At 37.7% G+C, this 24,920-nt stretch overlaps 1 protein-coding gene and 2 long non-coding RNA genes across 5 annotated transcripts in view; 1 reads left to right on the top strand and 2 right to left on the bottom strand.

The window, feature by feature from the left end:
* Positions 1-2,250: 2,250 nt before the first annotated feature.
* Positions 2,251-10,719, bottom strand: lhx1a (LIM homeobox 1a). Of its 2 annotated transcripts, XM_059514281.1 has the most exons (6): positions 10,132-10,719; positions 9,785-10,024; positions 8,203-8,426; positions 7,301-7,665; positions 5,233-5,398; positions 2,251-4,127 (listed from the first exon to the last, which is right to left on the bottom strand). In XM_059514281.1, exons 2-6 carry the CDS (start codon positions 9,952-9,954, stop codon positions 3,748-3,750), a joined length of 1,305 nt encoding a protein of 434 aa, XP_059370264.1. In that variant the 5' UTR covers positions 9,955-10,024; positions 10,132-10,719; the 3' UTR covers positions 2,251-3,747. The 2 variants fall into 2 exon arrangements, with proteins under 2 accessions (XP_059370264.1, XP_059370265.1); XM_059514282.1 differs by having other exon boundaries at positions 7,301-7,578; positions 9,785-10,707.
* Positions 10,720-10,786: 67 nt separating this feature from the next.
* The window catches only part of LOC132107930 (uncharacterized), a 31,084-nt gene continuing 16,950 nt past the window's right edge, over positions 10,787-24,920 (top strand). Inside the window, exon 1 of the long non-coding RNA XR_009424387.1 lies at positions 10,787-11,010. This is a non-coding gene — a long non-coding RNA (uncharacterized LOC132107930). The remainder of the gene's footprint in view (positions 11,011-24,920) is intronic.
* Positions 20,089-24,920, bottom strand: part of LOC132107929 (uncharacterized) — a 218,865-nt gene continuing 214,033 nt past the window's right edge. Inside the window, exons 5-6 of one of the 2 annotated variants that reach the window (XR_009424385.1) lie at positions 20,395-20,682; positions 20,089-20,317 (exon numbers count right to left, since the gene is read on the bottom strand). This is a non-coding gene — a long non-coding RNA (uncharacterized LOC132107929). Of the gene's footprint in view, positions 20,683-24,920 lie in introns of both variants that reach the window. The other variant, XR_009424384.1, reaches the window with a different exon arrangement.

Here is a 24,920-nt window from a genome sequence, read left to right as displayed (position 1 = left end):
TCATTATAATGATTGATAGTAAGAACTGGGTGAGTGAAATATATATTTTTTTTAAAACATAACCTTTTCACATGACCATATTTAATATGTAAAGTATGTGTTGATAAGCTTTGGAATCAATAACAACAGCACAGAGACAAAATCCCTGACATATTATGCAACATAAAGCCATCACCTCCAACTGACCATCACCATCACATCAAAATTATGACATTAGTGCGATGCATGTCTGCATTCATATCCTGCTCTCAAGATTTAAAAAAAAACACTCCAAACGTTTATATTTAATGTGTCGACAAGGTCAGGCCGAACCAATAGTCGATGTTCAATCAATATGAGATTTGAATTTAAAGAGCTTTGGCCTCCCGGGTGACAGAGCATGGAGTCAGCGGTGTGGTTAAGCCCTGGGCTCATGAGGGCCTGAAGGCCTGTTTAACTCTCAGGACCATGATTAATTCATAGTGGATTATGTGCTGGGTGCAGCAGAGGCACCGCTGGGCTCCTTCACACTAAAACCACACACTGCAATGAGATAAAGGCTTTTCCCCCAGATAGCAGGCTCAATTTGATGCCCGTCTTCCTTGCCTCCGTACCTGTGAAGGATTCCCCCCCACATACGCTCCCCACTGAGAGTCAAATCACTGAATCTCATCTGACTCTTTTGTTTTTCCCCGACTATGAATTGAGATATGAAATTATATGAGTTCAGTGATGAGTTTGTCGCTTTTTGTTTCTCCGTATATCTATTGTCGCAGATGAAGGTGTTCCTCTGCATGTCTAATGCCACCTTTTAAGATTTTTCACATTTTAGATATGACTCAGGGATGCTTTGTGAGGTGATTGTTCTTGAAAAGGTATGATTATCTGTGAGTAGGCCTTAGTAGAACCAGTAGAACTTGGTAGCATAGCCAAAAAAAAAAGATGATTTCATTTATGATGCTGGCATACAAAATATAAATAATGAATACACTTGTATAACACAAAAGTACTGTCAATTTCTGTCATATAGTATAGAAGTACTGTAATATACACTATAGACCAAAAGTTTGGACACACCTTCTCATTCAAAGAGTTTTCTTTATTTTCATGACTATGAAAATTATAGAGTCACACTGAAGGCATCAAGGGCTATTTGACCAAGAAGGAGAGTGATGGGGTGCTGCGCCAGATGACCTGGCCTCCACAGTCACCGGACCTGAACCCAATCGAGATGGTTTAGGGATGAGCTGGACCACAGAGTGAAAGCAAAAGGGCCAACAAGTGCTAAGCATCTCTCGGGGAACTCCTTCAAGACTGTTGGAAGACCATTTCAGGTGACTACCTCTTGAAGCTCATCAAGAGAATGCCAAGAGTGTGCAAAGCAGTAATCAAAACAAAAGGTGGCTACTTTGAAGAACCTAGAATATGACATATTTTCAGTTGTTTCACACTTTTTTGTTATGTATATAATTCCATATATAATTCCACATGTGTTAATTCATAGTTTTGATGCCTTCAGTGTAAATCTACAATTTTCATAGTCATGAAAATAAAGAAAACTCTTTGAATGAGAAGGTGTGTCCAAACTTTTGGTCTGTACTGTAGTTACTGTCAAGTAGGTGCTATAAAAATTCACGTTACTGCTCTTAAGTACAAAGGGACAAAATATTTTGATATATATATATATATTAAAAAAGTATGAATGAATTAATGATTTTTATTTGGGATAATGAAAATAAAGAGATAAAAGCATCAGAAAAAGAATATGATATGAATTTTCTAAGCTTGTGACTACATGCCCTTTAAACCTGCTTGCACTGAAAGCAAACCTCACTCTTTTGAGCAAGTATATGGCAAATACATTTCCATTCACAGTGTATCTCAAAGTGGAAATGGTACAACCATAATCACAAGGCATCATATGCAAAACATTTAATTTAAACATTTGATTTAATCGATGAGTAAATGGTGCTTTGTGAATATGCTGTATCATGAAAGGACATCACAAGACTGTCGCACATATAGCAGGCAAGACAACCTTGTGAGGGTTATGTGGTGTCCTCCACCATGTCAAGTTCATCCTGAGAGATGCAAATGTCTCACAGTGCTATTTTCAGCTAGACTACCACACACAGGAATATTCTTCAGAATCCATATTTCTCAGAAACCTGCCTCTAAATACTAAAGCGAGCATCTCAAGACAGGGAAAATCCCTCTGTTTGCTTGTATTTGATGATCAGCTATTCCAAGGAAAAGCACCTATCATATGAATTTCATATTTTCTAATTTTATTAAAAACTCACAAATTTGTTCAACATGTTGTATTTATACAGTGAATGGTCTAATATGCACTGGAGGTCACGTAAGCTTAGGTTTATTAGAACAATAAAAGACATACCATGAGAATTTGATATTTAAAGAAAGTAGCATCTGCTTGCTGCACATTTGACCATCAATTTCAATAGTTTGGATTTTCCTTTAAAGACACAAAAATAAAACTTGTAGGTCTAAGTATGTTATATTAACAATTTATGAATGTTTTTTTTTTTCCAGCAGACTAAAAAAATTAAGAAGTCAATACTTCTCATTGTTTTTTAAACACTTACACTTTGTTTCAACACGTTCTGCAGATAATGGTGCAAAGCACTTTTACAGTATTTGTGCTATGTTTTTATTTGGCAACTGTCTACTTGATTTTTTTTTTCTTTCAGTTTTTTTTTTGTAAACAACATTTTGTACAAACTAGCACAGTGAACCACAACCCCAGCAAACTTGTTTTCATCATACAATATAAATAAAATCAATACAAAAGTTTGGTTGGTTGCTTGGAACATTTTTTTCTGGATCAAGAGGTTCTAAATCATGGTTGATACTTTTAACTCCTGAATTAAATATATTACGTAAACAGTTGACTGTTCTTTGTCCCTTTCAGACCCTTGTTAAAATAATTTTAGAAGGTAGACTTCATTTATCAACATTTCAAGTTCTCTTCCATTAAATAAAGGGTTCACCAGCCATACACATTTTAACACTTTGCCTTTTGAAGGCTAACGTCTTCAGATTTGGTGGAATTCTTTAAAAAAAAATGCAAAAAAAAAAAAAAAATAGAAATATCAGGATATGTCCAGATTGAGAGAAAAAAAGCTTTTTCTCCCTGGCCTTCAGAAACATATTTAGTGTTGAAAAGGTTGTTTAAGTGTCAGTATGGCAGAGCCTTGAAAGGCAAGGAGGTCTGAGGAGTTTTCAAATAAATAAATTAGCCTGACGGCTTAGATCTTTCCTGGAGTCAACATTGCAGGTTAGCGTTAGATCAGCCGCCTTGGGTGTTTCTTTGTAAAGCTGACAAGTCTTTGACGGTAGCTGATGCTGTTAATGTGTCGCAATCGCTGTTTTTAGAGCGGCGGTTTAACCGGTGGTACAAGCGTTGAGCTTCTGGAGGGACGCAGCAAAGCTGGGCCTCATAGCTGAGTTCATACAGCACCCAGGTCAACAGTATCAGTTCTTTCTCTTCTTGAGTTCGGACTTGGGATGAAGAAAGAAAGAAGGAAACGGAACATCAATACAACGAGTTCAAGAAGGTAAATGTCAATGCCCATGCTGCCCTCTGCTGCGCTCTCTGTGAGCTGTCCCACCACATTTATGACGTGAAAAAACGGGGAAAAACACAAAAATGAGAACCAGAATGTGTGGCCAGTGTCCCTGTTCCCACCCTCCCTCCTTCCTCTGTTTATCATAATTTCTCTCTGCCGAAATGTCTGTTCACAGAAGCTACCAGACCGTGCCCTCATTCATTTCTGACGGAGGGTGGGAGAGGTGGTTGCTGTATCCGCTGCCGTTGAGGGAGAGGGATGTAAAGGACGGACTGGGTCCAAAAACATCTGTGGACATACTGTGCAGGGGTCCAGGTATCCCTGGCTCTGGACTGGGTGAGTCTCCTGGGTGGTGAGACATGATGTCTGAAAAGCGCTGTACTTCACTGGACGGATGGTGGCCTGGGATAGGATGGTCCATGCCACCTAGCGGGGTACCGGTGGGTCCTGATGATGGAACAAAAGGGAGATCTACAGGAGTCTGGGCCTGTGAAGATGGGGGACCTTGGGGAAAGAAGTCGTAATTCCCTCCTGGACCGTAGTACTCGCTTTGATAATCTGCAGATACACAAAGGATACAAGAATTGTGGTGATATAGAAACACAGAGCAGGAGAAACTCCTTGTTTAAAAATCCATTGAATATGTAGTGTGTCCTTTGGAACAAATCTCAATATGCCACATTAGTCACAGAACATGTTACACTGAAATCACAAATGTAGCTGTGTGGGGAGAACAAAGCTTTGCTAATTACAGTGAGGAAGGCTTTGAACAGCTGAAAACTTATAAAACAAAGCTGTTATTGATATGATAGTGTATATATAACAATAACTGCCTTGTTTCATGTATCTGGACAAAAACCTAGCAGATTATGAAAATATAGGGAAAATGGGGTTTGTACTTGACAGTTTCATACTGTGGTTTTTGTTATTGCCACTTGTTTACACTTTGTTTGTGATATTGGGATTTTAATTGGATCCACAAAATTCACAAAAAGGAATTTTATACTAATTTAAGAGGCTAGGTTTTTTGAAAGCAACATTTGTATCCACTGATAGCAAAAATACAGATGTAATACAACTTTTGATTCAAGATACAGTCCTCGTGTCTTCCCTATACCTTGCATACTGTCATTAATATGTAATGAATATGTCATTTATATATATATATACATATATAAAAAACTAGGTCAAATGTAAAGTGAGATAAAACTAAACTAGACTGAATAAAACACATACAATGTCGACACATGTACAATGCCGTAATATGCACGGCATTGTGGGTTAAAACAAAGTAAATCGTCAAAACGGCTAGCAGCTGTCAAAAGTTCAAGGAGCAACTCAACAAATATCAATCGTTTGACTATATCAAAACATTTAAGCCTCAAAAACATGGATAACATGAAAATTTAGCCAGTAGCCTAGCTAGTTTAATTTCCCACGTTCAGAACAGAAGCCCCTAATTACAAAACAAAAATTATATTTGCAGACCATTTAACTATTTCAAACACAAACAGAAGAATTAAAAAACCTCTTGACCTTGTATTTGTCGCGTAACTCAACCATTTTCACTACTGATGCGTAGCGAATGAAACAAGCCGAATAAAACCATATTTCAGACAAATGTTTGAGATAGATAAGTCTACAATACGCAATTTTATCTTACCTCCATAGTATGAAAAAGGGCCGTTTGGAATTAATTCTCCAGGCTCGAGTCTGTCCACTAGCGTTCGCATTCTTCTCGGGCTCCGGAAGAACGCGTGTCTCCTCGCGCCGAGCGCGCTCAGCTGTTTCATGCGCCGCTCTTTGGACCGCCGGTTCTGAAACCACACCTAGTGCACATGGACAAATAATAATAGAAACCTATTAAATTGCTTTTAATTATTTAGATTTTTTTTTTTGTTAAAATCGGTGACACTTTACAGAAGAGTGTCAGAGTGACAGAGCAGCACGTCCCAGTAATTAATTACAATGGTAAAAACAATAATAGCGTGCATTGTAGGCTATGTGGAGCTTCACGAAATATTTGCATAAGTAGCCTATTAATTTATTGCGATTCTTTGCTTAGTTATATAAATACACAGTAAATGTGAAGAAAAATCAGAAAGCATATTATCACCTAGCAATAATAATAATAATTATTATATAATGATAATACGTTTTATTAACCTCTTTGTGTATGTCACTTATACGTTTTATGATCTGCACTGTTTAAATTGTGTCAGAATTATAACACCTGTTTCTACCCATTTAATTTGTCACAGTAATTTCTGCCATTTCTACTTAATTTTAGTTTTTCAGAGGGTCAACTCGGTTTTATTTATTAGTAATTCAAGTGGACAAAATTTCAAATACTTGCAGGCCTTTGGCACCATTTTGACATTTAAGGCAGCAATTGCACTTTTCTATTGTATTATATTATTATGCATCGAAAAAAAAAAATTTAAGAGTGGTGCTTTAAAATAAGACAACCTACCTGCAGACATAACAGTCTGACACTATGGCCTAATGTTTACATGTCAAGTTTACCCCTTTTCATTGGTTCAGAGCAGTGTAGTCTACCGAGGTAGGGCTCTGAAGTGACAGAATACATTCGTATTGTCGTGACAAGATTACTCGTAATTATCGTCACTGTTAGAGAGTCGGATCTAACCTCACTTTAATGATCTTTTAACCCTCAATTTACTCCGACTGAAGGGGCAGCAGCGGGGACTTTTTAAATCTCTAATTAATACTTAATAGGAGGGTGGTTACTGATATATTAACCGGCTCTATGCAGTTATTATTTCGTAATCTATACACCTACCCTTGAATTCCTTTTGCTAATTATAGTTTACTCTGACGGTCTTACATATCCAACCTCGCCACTCTATTAATCGTAACCCCTTTCCCTGCACTTGATCTTAAGTTCAGTCTCATTTTAAGGCTTTATCCCCACAGCACCAATCTATTAGGACACTTTTAACGACGATGATGCTTTATCTGTATTCTTATCATATCCCTCACGCCGAAAAAATGACCAAGATGAGGCTCTTTAAAACGATGCTGGCTATAATCCCATAGAGCGTGCGTAAATAAGGGGGCACGTTCGCCAATGTACTGCGCACATTGGCTGGACTCTCATTGTTCCGCGCTTCACTTGACAAAAAAGCAAGGACCGATTCTCAATTTCTCACTGAAAACCACCTAGTATGAGGTACTTTGACAGACACAGGGACAGATTTCTGCGTCTCCACTTGACTGGGAACCGTCACAGCATGTCTAAATGTGGTCGCAAAACGTGATGGTGCTGCATTGCCAAGACTCCCATCGTTCCCACCAGTCTGATGCCAGCTGGCGTGCCTCTCCATCTCTCGAGTCAAGTATAAAAAGGCTAACCATATAAATGTTACTTCGAAATATTTACAGGTGCCAGCAAAGAAGTGTCCTCGTTTCTATTCAAATAGTCTTGCCTCAAGGATTGGAAAGAAGAGGCACAATGAAGGCGCGCGTGTTTTTTTTTTCTATTTCATCCAGGCTCTTCCCTGTTTGTCCCAAATTTGTACCACAGGATGTCTTATCTTAACAATCACACACTATAAATTCTCGTCATAGGTCTATATTATTGTGTTTGTCCTCAAAATTACTAGCAGCATACATAGCAATGATAAGTTAACAGTAAATACAGTTTGTTATTGGTGTATATCTGTATGCATATTTACATGTATTTTTTCTGTAATAGTGTGTAGGTTTACCTGAATAACTCGCATGTTGAGCCCCGTTTCCTGTGCCAGTTGCTCCCTGATGTGTCTGGTTGGTTTGGGGGTCGCCGCGAACGCCGCTTTCAGTGTCTCCAGTTGCTTCGCTTTAATAGTGGTACGCGGTCCTCTCCGTTTGCCTCCGAGGTTCTGGTCATCGTTTTCATTGTTACCCGTTTCTTTGTCCGATAAGTTCGCAATTTCCCCATCCTTAACATCGTCCTGCAGCTGGTCTTGCGAATCTGGCGATAAACTAGGATCACTGCAAGCTGTAACTGAATGGGGAAAGAAGGGCCGTCGGAAAAAGGAGGTCGAAATAAAAACCTCAGAATTAGACAAGGGGACCAGAGGAGTGTTAGACACTAAACAATGGAATGTAAAGTAAATAAATAAACACAAAGAAAGAAAAAAAAGAAACAAACAGAAAATTTAATAAAACAAAAGAAACGAATAAACAAAGAAAGAACAAAGAAACACCGGTACTTAGAGCTGAAAGAACTCTCACAATGCACTAGTCTACAGCAGTGAAAAGGATTATTAGAAAACAAACTGGCTAGAAATAGGCCACAAAATGAATGCAACAAAATCTGTATTTCACTTCACATGGAAATTGGATAAAAAAAATAAAATTTAAATGCTTTTCAAAATATTTTGCATGACACCGTCTAAAGATTTATTTGACATTTTTTGGGGAAACATTATATTGAATAAAGGACTTCGAAACAGCCCAGTGTATATTCGTCAAATATTTTCATATTGTTTTTAGATCAAATGTCACCTTTGTAATCTAAAGTATTGAATATAGTATATTAGCCTAAGTATTACTGATAAAGCGAGATAATAGCGCGTGCAGTGTGCATTTTCCCCAATTCTCATATCTTTTAATTCATTTTACTCACCTGAAAGGAGATTGGTGTCTTTTCCGTTCGTGCTGCTTAAATAATCGTCTTTACAGACAAATTTATTTTCGTCTATGATGTACAATTCCTCCCCCGTGGATAGTTGCTTGTTACACATCATGCATGTGAAGCAGTTCAGATGAAACACTTTGCTCCGTGCCCTCCGGACCAAGTCATTCGGCGAGATCCCCTGAGCACAACCCGCGCATTTTGTTCCAAAGCGCCTGCAAATGAACAGACCAAGAATAAAGGTCACTAAAACACAGTAAAACAGTAAATCAGTTATAAAAGAATCTTTTATCATCAGCTGAGACCAAGGTGATGGAATAGCATAGTTTATATTTGAGTGTACATAAAACAAGTCTTCGTAAATGTTTAATATTATCAGTTATTTGGGGAAAAATATATCACAATTATTGTTTGTTCAGTTGTTATTGTTTATGCACTGTTAAAGCAAATCGAAATGAAACATTTAGAAATGTATTCTTAGCTATTTTATTTATTTTGTGTAAATAAACACAGTTGCAGGCCTAAATAAAATTAGTTTATTATTTGGATGTATTTTGCATGCATCTTAATGTGTATTAAAGCGTAATTTACAATCACCCTTAACAAAAGGACATGTACAACTAACATTTTTCCAATACAAACACCATTGCAGTAAATATTCACCACTTAATATTGTGACCAATAATGTGTATTGTGGTTCTCTACATATTGTTGATTCTGAGTCTGTGATTACATTGTCTGAGGGTCTCCAGCTCAAATTCGTTTATTATTCAAATCCACTTATCACATCTTAACTCAAACCACTGCAAACACACACGGGGCTGTGCAGACAGCCTGCCACTGGGCCGCGTTACACTTTCAACTGCCCTGGCAAAGCATTGATCCCTGCGGCTTCCCTGGCTGCCATTCGCTGTAAACAAAGTGTGATTTCCTTTAAAACCTTGCTGCGGACGAGTACACAGTCTATTAGTGTATCTACTCGTCATTTTGCATAACAATTCAAATTAACAAGCATTTAATTAATGGGCGTCCTAATCAAAGAATCAAACAAGTCGGTCGTGTTGACAGTACTTAGGATCACACTTCATTTAAGTGTGAATGCATGTCCTAAATTCTAATGAAATCATGCAAAATCCTTCTGTTTAATAAAGAAGAAAATTATGTAAATTACAGTAGCACTGTAAATATTTTGAGTGATGATTTATTAAATTTGAGGCATGATTGTGTTTAAGCTATACTTACCAAATACTTGAAACCTGTTAAAAAGTGAAAATCATTTAAAAATGATTTGTTGGTTTAATGTATAATCTAAATTACACAGATTTTTTTTTAAATTCTTTAAGAACCAGTTATGTTGATTTATATATATATATATATATATATATATATATATATATATATATATATACATATATAGCCAACTTATTTGTTTGTTCTTGTATACAATTATACCAGTAGGCTACCTCTGAAGCGCATGCTATTAAATAAACTATTATATTTCCATGAATCACAGTAATAGATCCACACCAGAAAAAATAAAATAAATAAAAAAATATTTTTTTAAGGAACTTACCTAAAGAAGTCGTTTTTGCAATACAGTTTTCCTTCTCGAGAGAAGCATTTTTCTGTTAGGTTACATTTGCACTCGCAGCATTGTACGCACTTGATGTGCCATGCTCTGTCCAGAACATTAAGGAGAAACCTGTCCAATATAGGCCTCTCGCAGCCCGCACAGTGGACCATTGTCTTTGGATGTGCTCCCACAATTACTGCCGTGGTGTCCACAACCTGAGAGTCTGCTCCTGTTTTCTCTCTTTCCAGAGAGAGAATTGAAAGGGACGCAATGATGAAGGATGCTCCAAGTCAGTCTTTGCGAACAGGTTCGAAAGGAAAAGATCAATAAGTTTTAGTTATATTCACCACTTCTGTGTATTTGGATGGACCTGTAGAGGACCAAAATCAGGATAATAAAAGAAGATCTTCTAATGAGGTAGTGCCTCAGTTGTCAGTCATTATTTCTCATCTTCTTCCCTGACAAATGTTGAGATGCATAAATGAAACCAGCATAGAGAAACCTTTCAAAACACCAACTGCTCGTTGGCTACAAATACAAGGACATCATTGCGGGGAAAAAGCACGTCGCCGTTCTCAACAAAAAGGTGAAGCATTTGTGATGATGTGCATTAAAGTCTTTCATAAACAAGCATCTAATACAGCCGGTCTTGGACGGAACTAGCACACGAGAAATGCGAGCCCAGAGACACTGGAGTGCACTTTACCATGTCAACGTATCCACTGTTTTTACGTCCCTCTGAAAGATGCAATGGCCAAACGCTTTGAAAAGTGCGTCTCCCTCTGTAACGTGTGCTGTTTCCTCGGTAAGACAAGAGGTGAAAGATGCTAGTGTGAACAGAATGCGCGTGACATCTCGTTGCAGGACTGATGACGATCCCCGAACAGCCTCCGGTGTTCTGCATGTTCCTGAAAGCACGCGAGCCAGCCTTATTCACAGCCTCCTGACGTCACTCCGGGACGGGGCCAATCAGAGGCTTTCCGTTCAAGTAACCATTAGCTATCCCCTCACCGCTTTACCGGCACACTCTGCGCTATTTATAGGGAACAGAAGACACCAATTGTCAAAAATCCCAGAAACTGTCATATCTTAGTTAATGTGGAGAGTCAGAAAACAGAACTTGCTATTCGAAAGTCTTCTTAAATTTGATTTTTTAATTTTTCTCGTCATTTTCCAATATTCGTCCATTCTGGTGGAACCGAGGAACGAGAGAAGCATTTGATAAGGTACATATCTGATAATTTAAACATAGTTTTTGTATATGTAGATCATGTGACAGTACTTTGAGATGCGCCATGCTGTGAAAGCTGTTGTGTTGTAGTTGTGTTTATTTCTTAATAAGAAATCTGGCGTAAAGATGCTTATTCTGGAATATGCAGAATATCCTTTTTTTCTTTATTATTTTATATATCGAATAGCAGCCCAAGCATGATAAGATTTTTATTGTATCTGACATGTAACGATCAAGACAACACAATTTGTTTCCTGAAACATTCATGAATAATGCCATAAAATTATGAAATAAAATAACGTTTGTATGTCTATGGCGAGAACTTTAATAGTTCATTTCTTCTTCGCTGACATTAAATCTAATTTATATCCATTCTATTTCCTAGTACAGTTAGAGACAATAATGCAATTTTTACGCAGATTTAAAAACTAACTTTTAAGGCTATATTCCTTATATTCCGTTAAAGTAATTTACGCAGACAATTTGTGTTACCTTTTATACGTCACTCAGTCAACGAAAAGACACTTAAGAACTACATCCTCCTTTGGTCCTTTGTTAAACGAGAGAAAGTGAAAGACAAGAGGGCTCTAAACTTTACAGGATGTTAGATCACCTCAGCAGCCTCTAATGGCCCAAACACCTTATAGTGTTTTGTTAGATCTGTTAAGTCCGTTCTTCTGATTTTAAGCAATATACATCGTGTTCTTCAAGTATATATGGCTAGTTACATTTTATTAAAAATAAAAATTAGATAAGGGATTCTGAATTTAGAGCAATTTCAAATTGTATGTTTTTTCCCCCTGTATGGACAATTTCGATAACTCTTTCAATCTCTCTAACCATTTATCTTATTTTTAATGTTTTATAATAATAAAAATGTTGAGTGTGTAATATGTAATTATTGTATTATTATTTTTTTGTACAATCATTATTTAACGAATATGAAATGTTTCATTTTTGCTGTATGCACATTAACTTCATCTGAATTGTTCACAGCGAATGTATCACTGTAATAATTCGATAACATTAAAGGACACGTACCGAATCCTAATCTCATTTCAAACCTCTTGAACCTTTGCCTTCATGTGTGACACTGACACCATTCACGTCCATAAACTGACTCGGTCATTCCAACTCATGCATTCACACACACACACACACACGACCCTCAGCCTCACAATCTCAGCTATTTAAATTCTGTCAGCGTATATTGTGCAAACGTTCCAGTCTGGAATCTGGAATCAATACCACGCAACGTTGTGCATTTGAGCCACTTCTAAAACGGCATGGGGCTGGTCTACGCCATGGCAGAAAAGGGCCTTCCTTACACAGCACACAGAAACAGCTGCCGATGAGCGTCAAGGGAGCGCTCCTCTTTGCTTGTGGGTCCCTTGGATGACATATGCTGTTTCACGAAGAATAACAGATAAAAGATGAACACACTCCATCTTTTGCACTCGCCTTTGCGACCAACACCCCTCCCCTGTCTCTCCTTTGAACTAGTCTTCTCTCCCCGTTTGTAGAGCATGCAAATCCACGGGATGTTTCGACTGCAGTAATAATGACAGTTAAAGAGTTAATTAAAAACGAAAACTTATTTTTATTACTGCAAAATAATAGTAATAGTAGTAATAATAATTTTCTCACACTGATTATAATTATGGCATTATATGTTAACAGTTAAAAAATCATTTGCAAATACGTTTACTTTTAACTCCATAAATATATTTTTCTAACTTTTTAATAACCTAAAAGTGACCATCGTTCGTTTACAATGTACTTCTGGAAAACTTCTGAAACAACATAAACTACGAGAGAAGTTTCATTAACATTTGGATAAAAGCACATAATTACGAATGTATCCATTTCGTCTGCAGACTGATATTTGTAATGCTGACTCATCCGTGATGGGAATAAAGTTTTCAGTTAGTGTCATTGTCAGGTGGACTGACCGAATGGGGGAAAAGAAACGGCGAGTCTGGAGATGGGGCAGTGCTAGAGGGAGCTATCGATTGAAAAATTCTCACCGCTTGGAGACCAGATGCCTGTCACTCGCTGCATTACGCATGCATGCTCTTAGCGCGGAATAGTTTTCGAATAAGCAAAGCGTTAAAAGCGAGCGACTGAATCAACCGGTTCATGTGTCTTAGTGGTTAATAGATAATGGTGAAAATTCTCTGAAATATATCATGACAACTTTGTTGCAGATCAAAACTCGGCCAAGTGCTTAAACATATGATTCATTTGCAATTTCTTAAAAGTCAAAAGTTTTGACAAAAAATCCTGTTGTTCACGTCATGAACAATGCATTTAGGAAAATAAGTAGTCTGTGATGCCTAGTAGTGCATGTGATAGGCTATGTCATTAAATATATCTAAAATAATAAATAAAAATAAATAAATAAAGTAGCCTACTAATTTTATTTTTTTATGCGCTTTAGCTTTAAGAATGCAATCTTTTGACTGATTTACATTTTTGTGTACTCAGTTTAAAACGTTTGGATTTTTTTCTTTTAAAAGTCGTTAAATAGGCTTATTCGTTTTAAAATTTGACTGCAAACAGAAAACGGTACAAAACGTAAATGCAATTTGAAAATTTCACCTTGAAGCAAATGCCTTGTTTTAATATTAAGAGAGTGTGTGTTTTAGTAGCTATAAATTTTTCGCATGTAGGCCTAGTCATCATATATAGCTACGATACATTAACTGAGTGTGGGCAGAGCAGTGTGTGATCGCCGGCCGTACAGACACGCTGTGACTCCGGTAATAAAGTGAGAAATATTACCCCTTACTCAGGCTTTGATCAGCTGGTGCACCGGGACCGCCAGGAGCCCGAGTAAAGGGGGGCTCTGTGCCTCGGGCCCCTCTCCATATCGCTCTGCACCGCTGCCTGTTTGTTTGTAGGTTTTATTAATGATATGTGGAATGACTGTTACTAACATGCTCTGTAGTAAAAAAAATAAATAAAAATAAAAGTGTAGGGTAGGGTAGGGTAGGGTAGTGTGCAGGGGTTAGCGACAAAAGTAAGATATAGCCTAGAACAGATTTTTTTTTTCTATTTTTATTCCCAATCTATGAAATCGTAATTTTTTTTTTCATGCATTTTTTTCTTATATATTTTTTTCTTTGTAAAGTCATCCCTACTTTTTTACTCGTAGCATTCCATTATTTAAATAATGTTAAACAGTTTAGAAAAAAGACCAAACAGTAAAAAAATATCATAAGGCCTGACATGGCAAGCATACTGAATCATGTTGGGGGGGGGGGGGGGGGGGGGTCTGAGGTGGGCGGGGACCATTTAAATATGACTGCAGCGAAGCATATGTTTTGCTTTTCTTTCAAGAGAATGTCTTTATTTTCGCAGTGTGGACAATAGGCGTGTGGCACACTGGCACTCCAGGACCGCGTTCTATCAATCTATTCGGCTCTGCGGTGCAGTGAGGTGATGTGCAGCGACCAAACCCGTCCCGGACCCACAGCATGTCCAAACCGATTAGGCGTCAGGGACGACTGAAGCAAGACCTCTGCAATTATATTCCTTACAGCAGTTTCCAACCAAAATATATAATATATACTAACTCAACGAATCTAAAACTGTTGACTTGTGGGTAAATGAAGTGTTCAGAAATAATGATCACATCAGTGCAACAACGTCAAATGAAATGCTCCTGTGAACAAAAAAATAAAATAAAATAAAAAAAAGACAAAAAAGGGGGGGACCATAATCCAGTAGCTTCAATATTGACCAACAACTCAACATAAACAATTTTCCTGATTTTCCAACTCTGCGGAAGTCTGGCAAGAGAAATTCGATTGAGGTTATAGATCTCTTAGTCCCATTACTGGAACAGCTGTTATTTCTCCCCTAAACCCGATAATCAAACACAGACAAGGAGACCGTTTAGGCCTCGCATCTCTGACCAAGGATTAACAGTCTTTTATATTCAAATTTAACTATACCAGACGACTAAATCAGAATAAGCATTGATTTATAAAATTGCCTTCACAAATTCGATTATTAATTAATCAGATATATCTGACACATTGAGTCTTAACAATTTGTTTACACCGCGATGATGACTCACCACTATGATGCAATTATTTTTTCCCCCTATATGGAAAGCTTAGCTATAGATATGCTTTTTAAAATCAATAGTAATTTGATATTTTATGAAAAAAAAAAAGATAACCGTTCTTGATGCAGATAAACATTAACAAAAACCCTGAGAAAATCTACCTCATTATCTCATTAGCGACAGCCAACCAAAGAGCAGTGGCAAGAAATTATTAGCCTATATTATTCCCCGCTGGGCCCGAATTGAAACGAGCAGTCTTTGAGAGTGGTCGCTCTAGTTTAGATTAATGGTTCCCCGCGCTTATTCTGCAGTGCGGGTGAAAGGGCCAGGATCACTAATGATTATAATATAATGTGTGGTGATAACCACTCCCTTTGAGATATTATCGTGCAGTGGGCAATGCTCAGGGGACGGGCTGCGGGGCTGAAAATCAGTAGATAGCTACTAAACAGGAGCACATTTCTGCACTGAAGCTCCAAGAGCATGCACGAGTAGGCTACAGTCCTGTCTGCTGCTGATATTAACAGCCAGGGGCTGAATTAAAACATTCTGTTTGTATTTTTTGTAAGCCAAGAATGATTTTTCCCTTAAAAAAGCACAAAAAAAGCAAAGGACTATCCTGTAAATAGCTGCCCTTTATTATTGGCTACAAATGATTTTTTTTCTCCGTGTGATGATTATTTAAGATGCGTTATTTCCATCTCATTAATGTACAAACGAAGTTGGCTCATCTTTACAAGCTGTAAGATAATCTTAACTAGCATCCTACGTTATTTTTGGAGGGCCTTTTCACAAACCAGACTGCTTGTTTTTGTAGAACCGGTGCAACAAAATTATTCTGTTTAATGTGAGTTTAATGTGTGATGAGTTAATGAGTGCAGGAGGTGTGGATCTTACTTCGCATAGGCTACAGTACAAAACGTAACAGATGCAAACAGAAGAGCATTACAATGGCAGCCACATATCAAAATTTGCAATAATCAACGTGCATTTAGGCCTATAACATATAAAGTGCTGCTTTGCATCTGCTAAACTGGGAAAGCAAGAAGAAAGATCCGTTTAAACTATACACATATTAGATTTAGATACTTGTGATCTGAAGCGTTCGATTGTCTACGTTTCACTTTATATAGGTTACCAATATGTTTTTAGGAAACGTGCAGAAGATATGAAGAACGTATTGTGTCTTGAAGAAAATATAACAAACTACTTGAAACGCAAAGAATAGGCCTACATATAGCCTTTAAATTGACAAAAATGTAAACGGTGCTAATCGATGTAGCCTGATCTAAGCTCAGAAACCAAAAAAGAAAAGAAAAAGAAAATTCGAGCAGACCGGACGCATCCCTTCTCATGGCAATCCACTGCCACGGATCAATAATAAAGCTGCCTGACTAACTTCTCCGAGAGTCTGCAGTGAACACAGGAAAAGGGGGGCGATCCTAAAGGACCAGGGGAAACAAGGCCCCGGCAATCCCTCCTCATTCATCTTCATTGCTTTTGTGTGCACAAAAAGCAAGCCCTGCATAAGGTAAAGCCACCATCAAAGCCATGGCTTTATTTTATATCCTATAGATCAGGAGGGAGACAAAGCTTTATTTTCGCCAGGAGAGAGATATTTTACCTCCGCCGTACGGTTTAATGTTGGAGAGGTGTCAGACAGACGAAATGAATGGCTAATGCATAGGCAAAACGCACTCACCCCAGCATGCCTCACGTCAGCAGGAGCTGTCGGGATTTAGGGCCGGTGAAAGCCGAGTGCGCGACTGAGCACGAACATATAAATACGTGATGTTCTCGACTAGTCCAGATACATGTGCCTACAGTGCCATTTTTTTAAACATATACGGTCAATGATAGTTATAGCAATAGTTAAGAAGATTTATAAATGGATTCCTTGTCATACTCCGAATCTCCCCACTGTTAGTCATTACTACCACAACAACGCTGGTTTTAAATGAGCCTGGTCTCATGATAATGGTATAAATAGTACGCCAAAAACAGAAAATCGTGCTACTAATACGCAGAAATTGACTTTGGCGTGCATATTATTCGCACGTTTTTGACGTAGGCTAGCTAATACACAGTTTTCGCTTGCATATGACAAGCAATTTGTTGGCATGCATATGATATGCAGTTTTTGCGTACATATGATACGCATCTACCCCACAACCCTAATCCTACCCATTACGTATGGTATGCACACCAAAATCAATTTCTGCGTATAAATAGTAGCATACACCAAATTGAAACATAAACTCCTGCTTTTGATACGCATTTCCATGATACCGGGTAATTTTAAATAGAAATATAAGGTAGTAATTTATTGTTAGGACTTGAGTGTAAACAATAAGCATGCTTTGTTTTATGAGATTGTGAATCAATTATATCACACTGCTAATAATCTCATTTTGCACCAGCCTCTTATCCTACTTGGGATCCCCTTCAAATTATGCAGTGTTTTCAATTCGTTATATGGGACACATTTTATTTTAATTGGGCAGTTTATTTCAGGGAGTGGATTATATGCATTGGCTGTGGCTATTTCCATCACAAACAGTCTATCTACTCATGTTCTGTCAGGTATCAGTTCAAGACATATTTTGTGAACTTTTTAGCAAATGCAGAACTAAAAAGAGAAGAGCTTTCTGGATTTCTAGTATGTTTTACTCATCTTGGCTTTAATACAGTACAAACCAAACTAGTACTGTGCAATGATAAAGAAAAGATTGTTAGATAATGACATGGCCTCTCAAAATCTTCTTTCAAAATCATTCCCATTTGAAAGGGACAAAAGTTGAACTGAACTGCTCACACAGAGAGAAAAAAAATACTGCATGCTGCACCGAAAAGAAAGTATTCTCATTTTCAGCAGACAACAAAAGCCAAGAAACTGGTTAGAATGGCGAATTTGAGACAAACCCATTTTTGCTACGGGCCCTCCTGTTGTTCCAGGGCCATTAGTTGAATGAGGTGCTGCTCCACTGTACTCCAGTGGTTCCTCACTGTACGTTTGGTGAGATATATCGGCTGCTTTACTCACAGACTACAGACTTTCATATTCCTCCTGCTGTGTCTGGAGAGCTGAAACAGAGGGTGGGCATGCAAATAGTTTTCTCTGTGTGGTGAGCTCAGATGAGACTGTTACCTTGTTTGGAGCTGTTTTTCCTCTTGTATGTTTGTGCCTGTGTGGGCCATCAGGTAGGCATGGCGGGATGCAGGGCTGTAGGAACGGGGTGTGATGAGTTGAAAAGGTGAAGAGGTCATGACCTCTAGGTGTTTTATGAGAGACTGAGGCTGATTTGTCTTCAGCGGAGCATGCTGTTGGCATCTTCACACCCTTGAGTTGCTGGCTGGCATGGCAGGACGGGATAGGGGGGTTGCTGGCTGTAAATTAGCACACTGGCATAGTGACAGGCAGTCAGGGCCATGGGAATGGCACCCACCTTGACCTGTTTGTGGGTCTGCCGGGTCCAGATGGCAGGGACTGCTGGAGCAGACCTTAGTTTGAAAATACCATCTTAAAGAGCCCACACCCTTAAGGCATCCTAATCACACTGTGCCTGAACAGACTGCACTGTAACTCTCCCCACTGATGAAGCTGTATCTAAATTTGATCTATACATAACTTGATAAATAGGCTTCACATAAATTACTAATTACAGTCCTCTGGAGATTTTGTTTTATATATAAAAGCAAATAGATATATACAAAGCATTATATAATATCAAATAGGATGATATCAAAATATATTAAAAATGGCAGATATATGTATAGATAGACTAGGCTGAAAATCACACTTTCAGTTTTTAATCAATAATTATTGTAAATTAGAATATAATTATAAAATTGAGAATATATGTAATGTATGAATGTATGTAGGTAGGGGTATATATATATATATATATATATATATATATACAAAACAAAGACACACACGTAACGTTAATTATTTATGCAAAATGTCAATTATTTTACCAAAATAAGATAAATCATACAAAAACATTCAAAATGTGTTATATTTTTCAGAACAGTATTAAATGAAACAATATTTATTTTTACCTTTCCAGCAGTGAATATGATTTTGAAATCCATCTTTTCTGAGATCCACATATATATGTACACACTCACGCACGCACATTGTGTATATACATTCTATTTATTGAATATATGTACACAATGCCCTGTGTACATGAAAATTAAATAAAAAATAAATGCTAAATTTAAATCTGACAGGAAAAATCTGGAATAATTTACTACACATTTGAATATGAGAAACTGTGTTAGCCATGCTCAGCATTTCCCCATTCACCTTCTAGAGATCTATGCATCAGGCATCAGACCCTCAAAGTATATGGTGTCTTACTGACTGCTCTTTATAAATTCCCGGCTCTTTAATGCTTTCTCCTCAGGCTGTGGGTGGGAATTAATACTCAAAAGCTACTGGAAGCCAGGCCCCCTTACAAATCATGTAATTCCTGTTACAGGAAGACAAACATGCCCTAGATCTAATCAGGCCTGCAGGAATCCCCTATCAGAGCATCACAGGTTTACCGTTTCTCCCATTTCCCGACCGGCCTCACGAAATGCCGATTAGGCTGACCAGCAAATGTATGCATTAGACTGAACATAAATCTCACCTATACACAATCTGTTAAAGATAGATTGACAGACGGTTGCAGAGTTTTAAGGGTGAATGAATCAATGAATCAAGCTCTGTCCAACACACTGTTTATTTTGTATTACAGTAGACCAGCTGGGACCCTGTTGCAGTTGGTCAGATTTTTAGGGGAAAAATAACTAAATAAAAGAAGAAAGAATTCCTATATTCATAACATGTTGTTTTAAAATTAATTTTGTAGTATAGTAGTGCTTCAGATTTACTGGCTAGATTTTTAAATAATAATAATAAAAGAAAAACAATGGAATTAAATGCTCAATTAAATAATGACTAATTATGCTTATTATGTAATTATAACTTAATGTTGTTTTTTTATTAATTTAATTAAAATAATTTTATTGTTTGTATTATTTTATTTCATTATTATTTATAAAATGAAATAAACTTTTACATTCGTAAATCAACTTTTTAATTTGATGTTTAATCTGATTTCAAGAACTTGTAACTTTCCTATGTTAGCAAGTACTTCAATGTCCTACTCTTGTCCATGCACAGGAACAGATTTAGGAGTGGGTATGGCATTCTGTGCTTTCAGAGATTCCAGACCTGGGAAAGAACATCAAGATGAACACTGAAAGATTGATTAATTGATTGATTGCCCACAGAATGCCCTGGAACTATACCTTTAGCACAAGATAATGTAATTGAGCTAGCTTCACTGCGATGAGAGAGCCAGACAAATACCACTCTCCTATAGCATCGCACAGACAAAAGCCTGCTTGATAGGATATTTCTTTTCATTGGTCATGTTCACAATGGGATGAAGTGGTCTTCCCGAGTCCCACAGGTGTGCTGTATGGTCCTGTCTGTTTGTCAGCCTAGAGAGAAGTCCCATGCTATTCACCTGAGCCCAATCCTCTGTGTAAAAGCTGATTGTGGCGGTGTTATCGACTTCTTCTTGTAATTCTCTGCTGAAAAAAAGGGAAGCGGAAAGTTTTATCTCTGTGCAGCAGCAGTGGGGAGGGGTGAGAGTTCACTCTCTGTAAGCTTGAGACACTGAAAATATTAACGCCGGCACAGCTTTGCACACACAGAAAAGCCTCCGTAGACCTTCACTGCTCAGAGTTAGAGATGGAGAGCAGAATTAACGCTGCACAAAAAACATGAGAGCACCAATCTGATATTGTACAATGTTTCCAAGATCTTCCCCATTTAAACAGCTTATATACTTCTCCTTGGATCTTCCATGGATCAGAGACAGAAATGGATTTGACTGTAAATAAACAGTGTGAGCGGATTGACTTGCATGGTTTTAATGATTACCAGAGAGCTGGCAAAATACTACGGCAGAATTGAACAATGTAAAGAGAGAAAAGTAAATGTGGATTTATGGTGCTGTGCACAGATGTTGTTACAGAGCAAAAACGGACAAAATGGCGCATCCACATGCATTTAAGTTTCAATTGTACAATTATTTGACTATGCAAATTTCAATAAATATTTGTCACAAATAATTGATTTTAGTGTGTTTTTTTTCCTCTGTGTGTTTACTCCTAGGTTTTTTATTTCGCAAATAAATTGTACTAAATTAAAATATAATTTTTTGTTTACACACAAAGAACATTCAAAAAGTATTTATTTTTAGTACAATTTGTTTTGAAAACTATTTTATTTTTAGTACATTAAAATTAAACGCTCATTCACTCTAAGAACGATAATGATAATGTTCAAAATATATTTTTAAAAATGTATCTTAATGTGCAAAAAATAGCACCACAACTAAAACAGCACAGAGGAACAATATCACTAGAAACTCTGTCCGATTTTTCCCCCAGCTGATAATGCTAAAAATTTTGACAGTCAGAATTCAACTTGCTCTCTTGAACATTTAAAGTGGCACTTGACAACTCCATCCTTATAATAAATATAGCATGGTCAAACTATTCGTTGTTATAGTTATCTTTATAGTTATTGTTCTTGGTGTGAACATGCTTCAAAGGGTTAGTTCTCCCAAAAACAGCTTCCGCATATGACAGATACTGGAAGTGAGAGAAAAGTGTTTATTATGTTTGAAATCTGGATATTTTTCTTACAAAAACGCATACATTCATTACAGGAGGCCTTTATTCACCACCGGAGCCATGTGAACGTTTTATTATGAATGCAGCGCTTTATTTGACGACTTGTGAACTGTTCTACTGCAACACCTGCTGACTGCAATGATAGAGCTTGGAATAGCCAGGTCAATTTTTTATATAACTCCGACTGGATTCGTCTGAAAGAAGAGAGTCATATATACATAGGATGCTTCGAGGGTAAGTAAAAATTTAAAAAATTAAAAAAAAAATTACATTTTGGGTGAACTAACCCTTTGAGGCTTTATATAATAAGAATCGTAAAAAATTATCATTTCCAATGCAAAATTAGTTTTGTATATCAATCCACACCAGACACTGGTCCTGTGCATGAACTCTGCCAGTAGAACAGAGAATTCAATGGGAAAGGTCATGTGGACAGTGTAAAGACAGTGAACACAGATAAGCTGTTTTGTTTGCATGTACTTACAGTGGAACATTTTGCTCTCTTGTCCTTTGATTCTTGCTATACCACTTTGGTTTTTTTGCATGTTTTCCAACAAGACACACCCCCTGACCCCCCCCCCCCCCCACCCTTGATGCCCTTCCACCCTTTGTGCTTCTTTCCAAATACAGCACGTCCCCAAAATAAGAAACAGCAAATCCGCTCCCTCTTAGTAGCAGACGTGTTTACCATCCCATAATACTGCTCCCAGATTTGTTCAGCCCTTTGGATTGCCTTTTCTGCTCATATTTCCCCATCGCTCTTATCACCGAACAAAGCGGCTTCTTCCCCCCATCGCAAAGCTCAGAAACCCCCGATTGTTACAATGGTAAGTATCGGAACCGTTCTCCATTTCCACTGTAAAACCTGGAGACTAATGCAACGCAACCACACCACACTGGGGGAGATTGCTGTCAACACTCTCCAAAAACTGCAAACTCAGATTACAGTCTGCTCTTGACGTTGATTTCAAAAGGCTTGCGCGCTTATTCAAGCCCAACGTGAAATAATCTGCATCTATTCAGATATAGAGCGGGTGTATGGAAGTTATTGATGTCAACTTTGCATGCTTATTGCTACCTTGGTTCTGCTGCTGGTATAATTGAACTGAAAAGAGGCATGAAAAATGGCTTCCCTCGAGTCTTAATACCCAGGTAAAGAATTCAGTGTTTGGTATTGGAAAATATGTAATTTTCTAAACTAAATGGTATAGCTGGCTAAAAGAGCCCAGTCTGGAATACCCACAGCACATTTATTTTGCCATAAAAGAAGTTTTTTGTTGTAGAAGAGGTGGGATATTTTCATAATACACAGCTACATTACTGCTGCTCTGTATTATGTTCATTTGGCTATTGCTGCCTGTTTACACCATATTAAAATCCTAATGTATTTTACACACTATTTTCTCTTGTTGAATCAATAGCTATCTAAAAACAACCTCTTTTTACACACACAAAAAAAAAAATTATATTAACAAAAGATTCTTGATTCTTGAAAAAAAAATTATATTAACAAAAGATTCCTGATTCTTATATATACCAGTGGATCCTCTGCAGTGAATGGGTGAAACATCACAATAATACACAAGTAATCGACGTGACTCCAGTCCATCAATTAATGTATAGTGAAGTATTTTTAATTTAAGACCAAAATATGGTGCTTAGAGTCCTCTATCTGAAATATTGCTTTCTACAGTGAGAAATGTGCACAGATCAAGCACCGTTTCTAAAACAAAAGAGTTCTAAACAAATATGTCATTTGATTTTGAGGTGAAAGGACAACAGGGGACGGATTCTATGCCAGAAGCAAAGGTTTTACGTTTTTTGAAGGTTTTAATCCCTTAATAATGGATTTGTTTCTTACAAACACACAGCTTTTCATTTCACAAGACATTAACTGATGAATTATTGTGCTGTTTTTTTCAGCTGTTTGCACTCTCATTCTGACGACTTCCATTCACTGCAGAGGATCCATTGGTGAGAAAGTGATGTAAAGCTGAATTTCTATAAATCTATTCCAACTCACTTACATCCTGGGTGGCCTGATGGTTAATTTTCAGAATTTTTTATACTTTTGGTTGAACTATTTTTTTTTATTACAGTATTTTAAATAACACCACCTTGCATGACATGCTTATAAATGCAATCTGCTTAGAAGTGTCAGATGGCTAAGCTTGAAATCCTGGCCATGGACCTGCCAAATTGCCCCACAGAGCTTGTATATGTGTGTGTTCAACAGAGTTTGTATGTGTGTGTCTGTGATGAGATACATACACACACACACACACACACACACACAAACACACACACACACTGCTCAGGTTAAACTGCATGAGAATCGCGCAGACTACACACTGTTTGTTTTGGACTCAATAGCATCTCATTTACACGTGTTAATTGCAGCTAATTGGTTCTAATTGGATGAACAGGAAACCCTCTGGGACCTTTCATACCTTTAATTTGAGGTAAATATCATTAATTAACATATGTTAATTGGAGCCAATTAACATTGATTAAGAGATGCCAGCCACGAGAAAAAGTACAACTATCAAAATACATTCGAGTCAGATCCTTGGTTCAGGACTAGATACCGCGCAGACGAAACAGCATCTGGACCAGTGCTGTTTGGGTGGCTCTGGGTGACGAATGGGGGTGCTCAGACTGGCACGGATGCGTGTTGTCTAGTGCCGCCCCTGCCCCATGGTACACCTGCGCAGGAAGTGCTCCCATGGACAGAGGGCATCTGTAGGCCCATGAGGGGCCAGCGTGTGCTGCACCGCCGGAGCACAAGAGATTATAGGAGCTGCTGCTGAGTCCGGCAAATAGGGAGGGGACAGAGACAGAGAGAGAGAGAGAGAGAGAGAGAGAGAGAGAGAGAGAGAGAGAGAGAGTGAGAGAGAGAGAGAGAGAGAGAGAGAGAGAGAGGGGTGGAGCTGCGAGCCACTATATGTATGGACAGTGAGAGTTGGAATGACTATAAGATGTTGAGAGAGAAGAAATAGGGAGAAAGTGTATCCTGAGTGATAGCAAATGTATTTTTTGGAAGGCCTAGAACAAAGGCTGAGCTATGAGAGAGTAATGTGTGTTGATACTCATGCAAGGATCAGACATTTAAGACATTTGCAACCCTG

The sequence above is a fragment of the Carassius carassius genome, chromosome 28 (assembly GCF_963082965.1).
Source record: "Carassius carassius chromosome 28, fCarCar2.1, whole genome shotgun sequence".
NCBI lineage: Eukaryota > Metazoa > Chordata > Actinopteri > Cypriniformes > Cyprinidae > Carassius > Carassius carassius.
The sequence above is the reverse complement of the archived record's forward strand: the minus strand, read 5'-3'. Positions and strand labels throughout refer to the sequence as shown.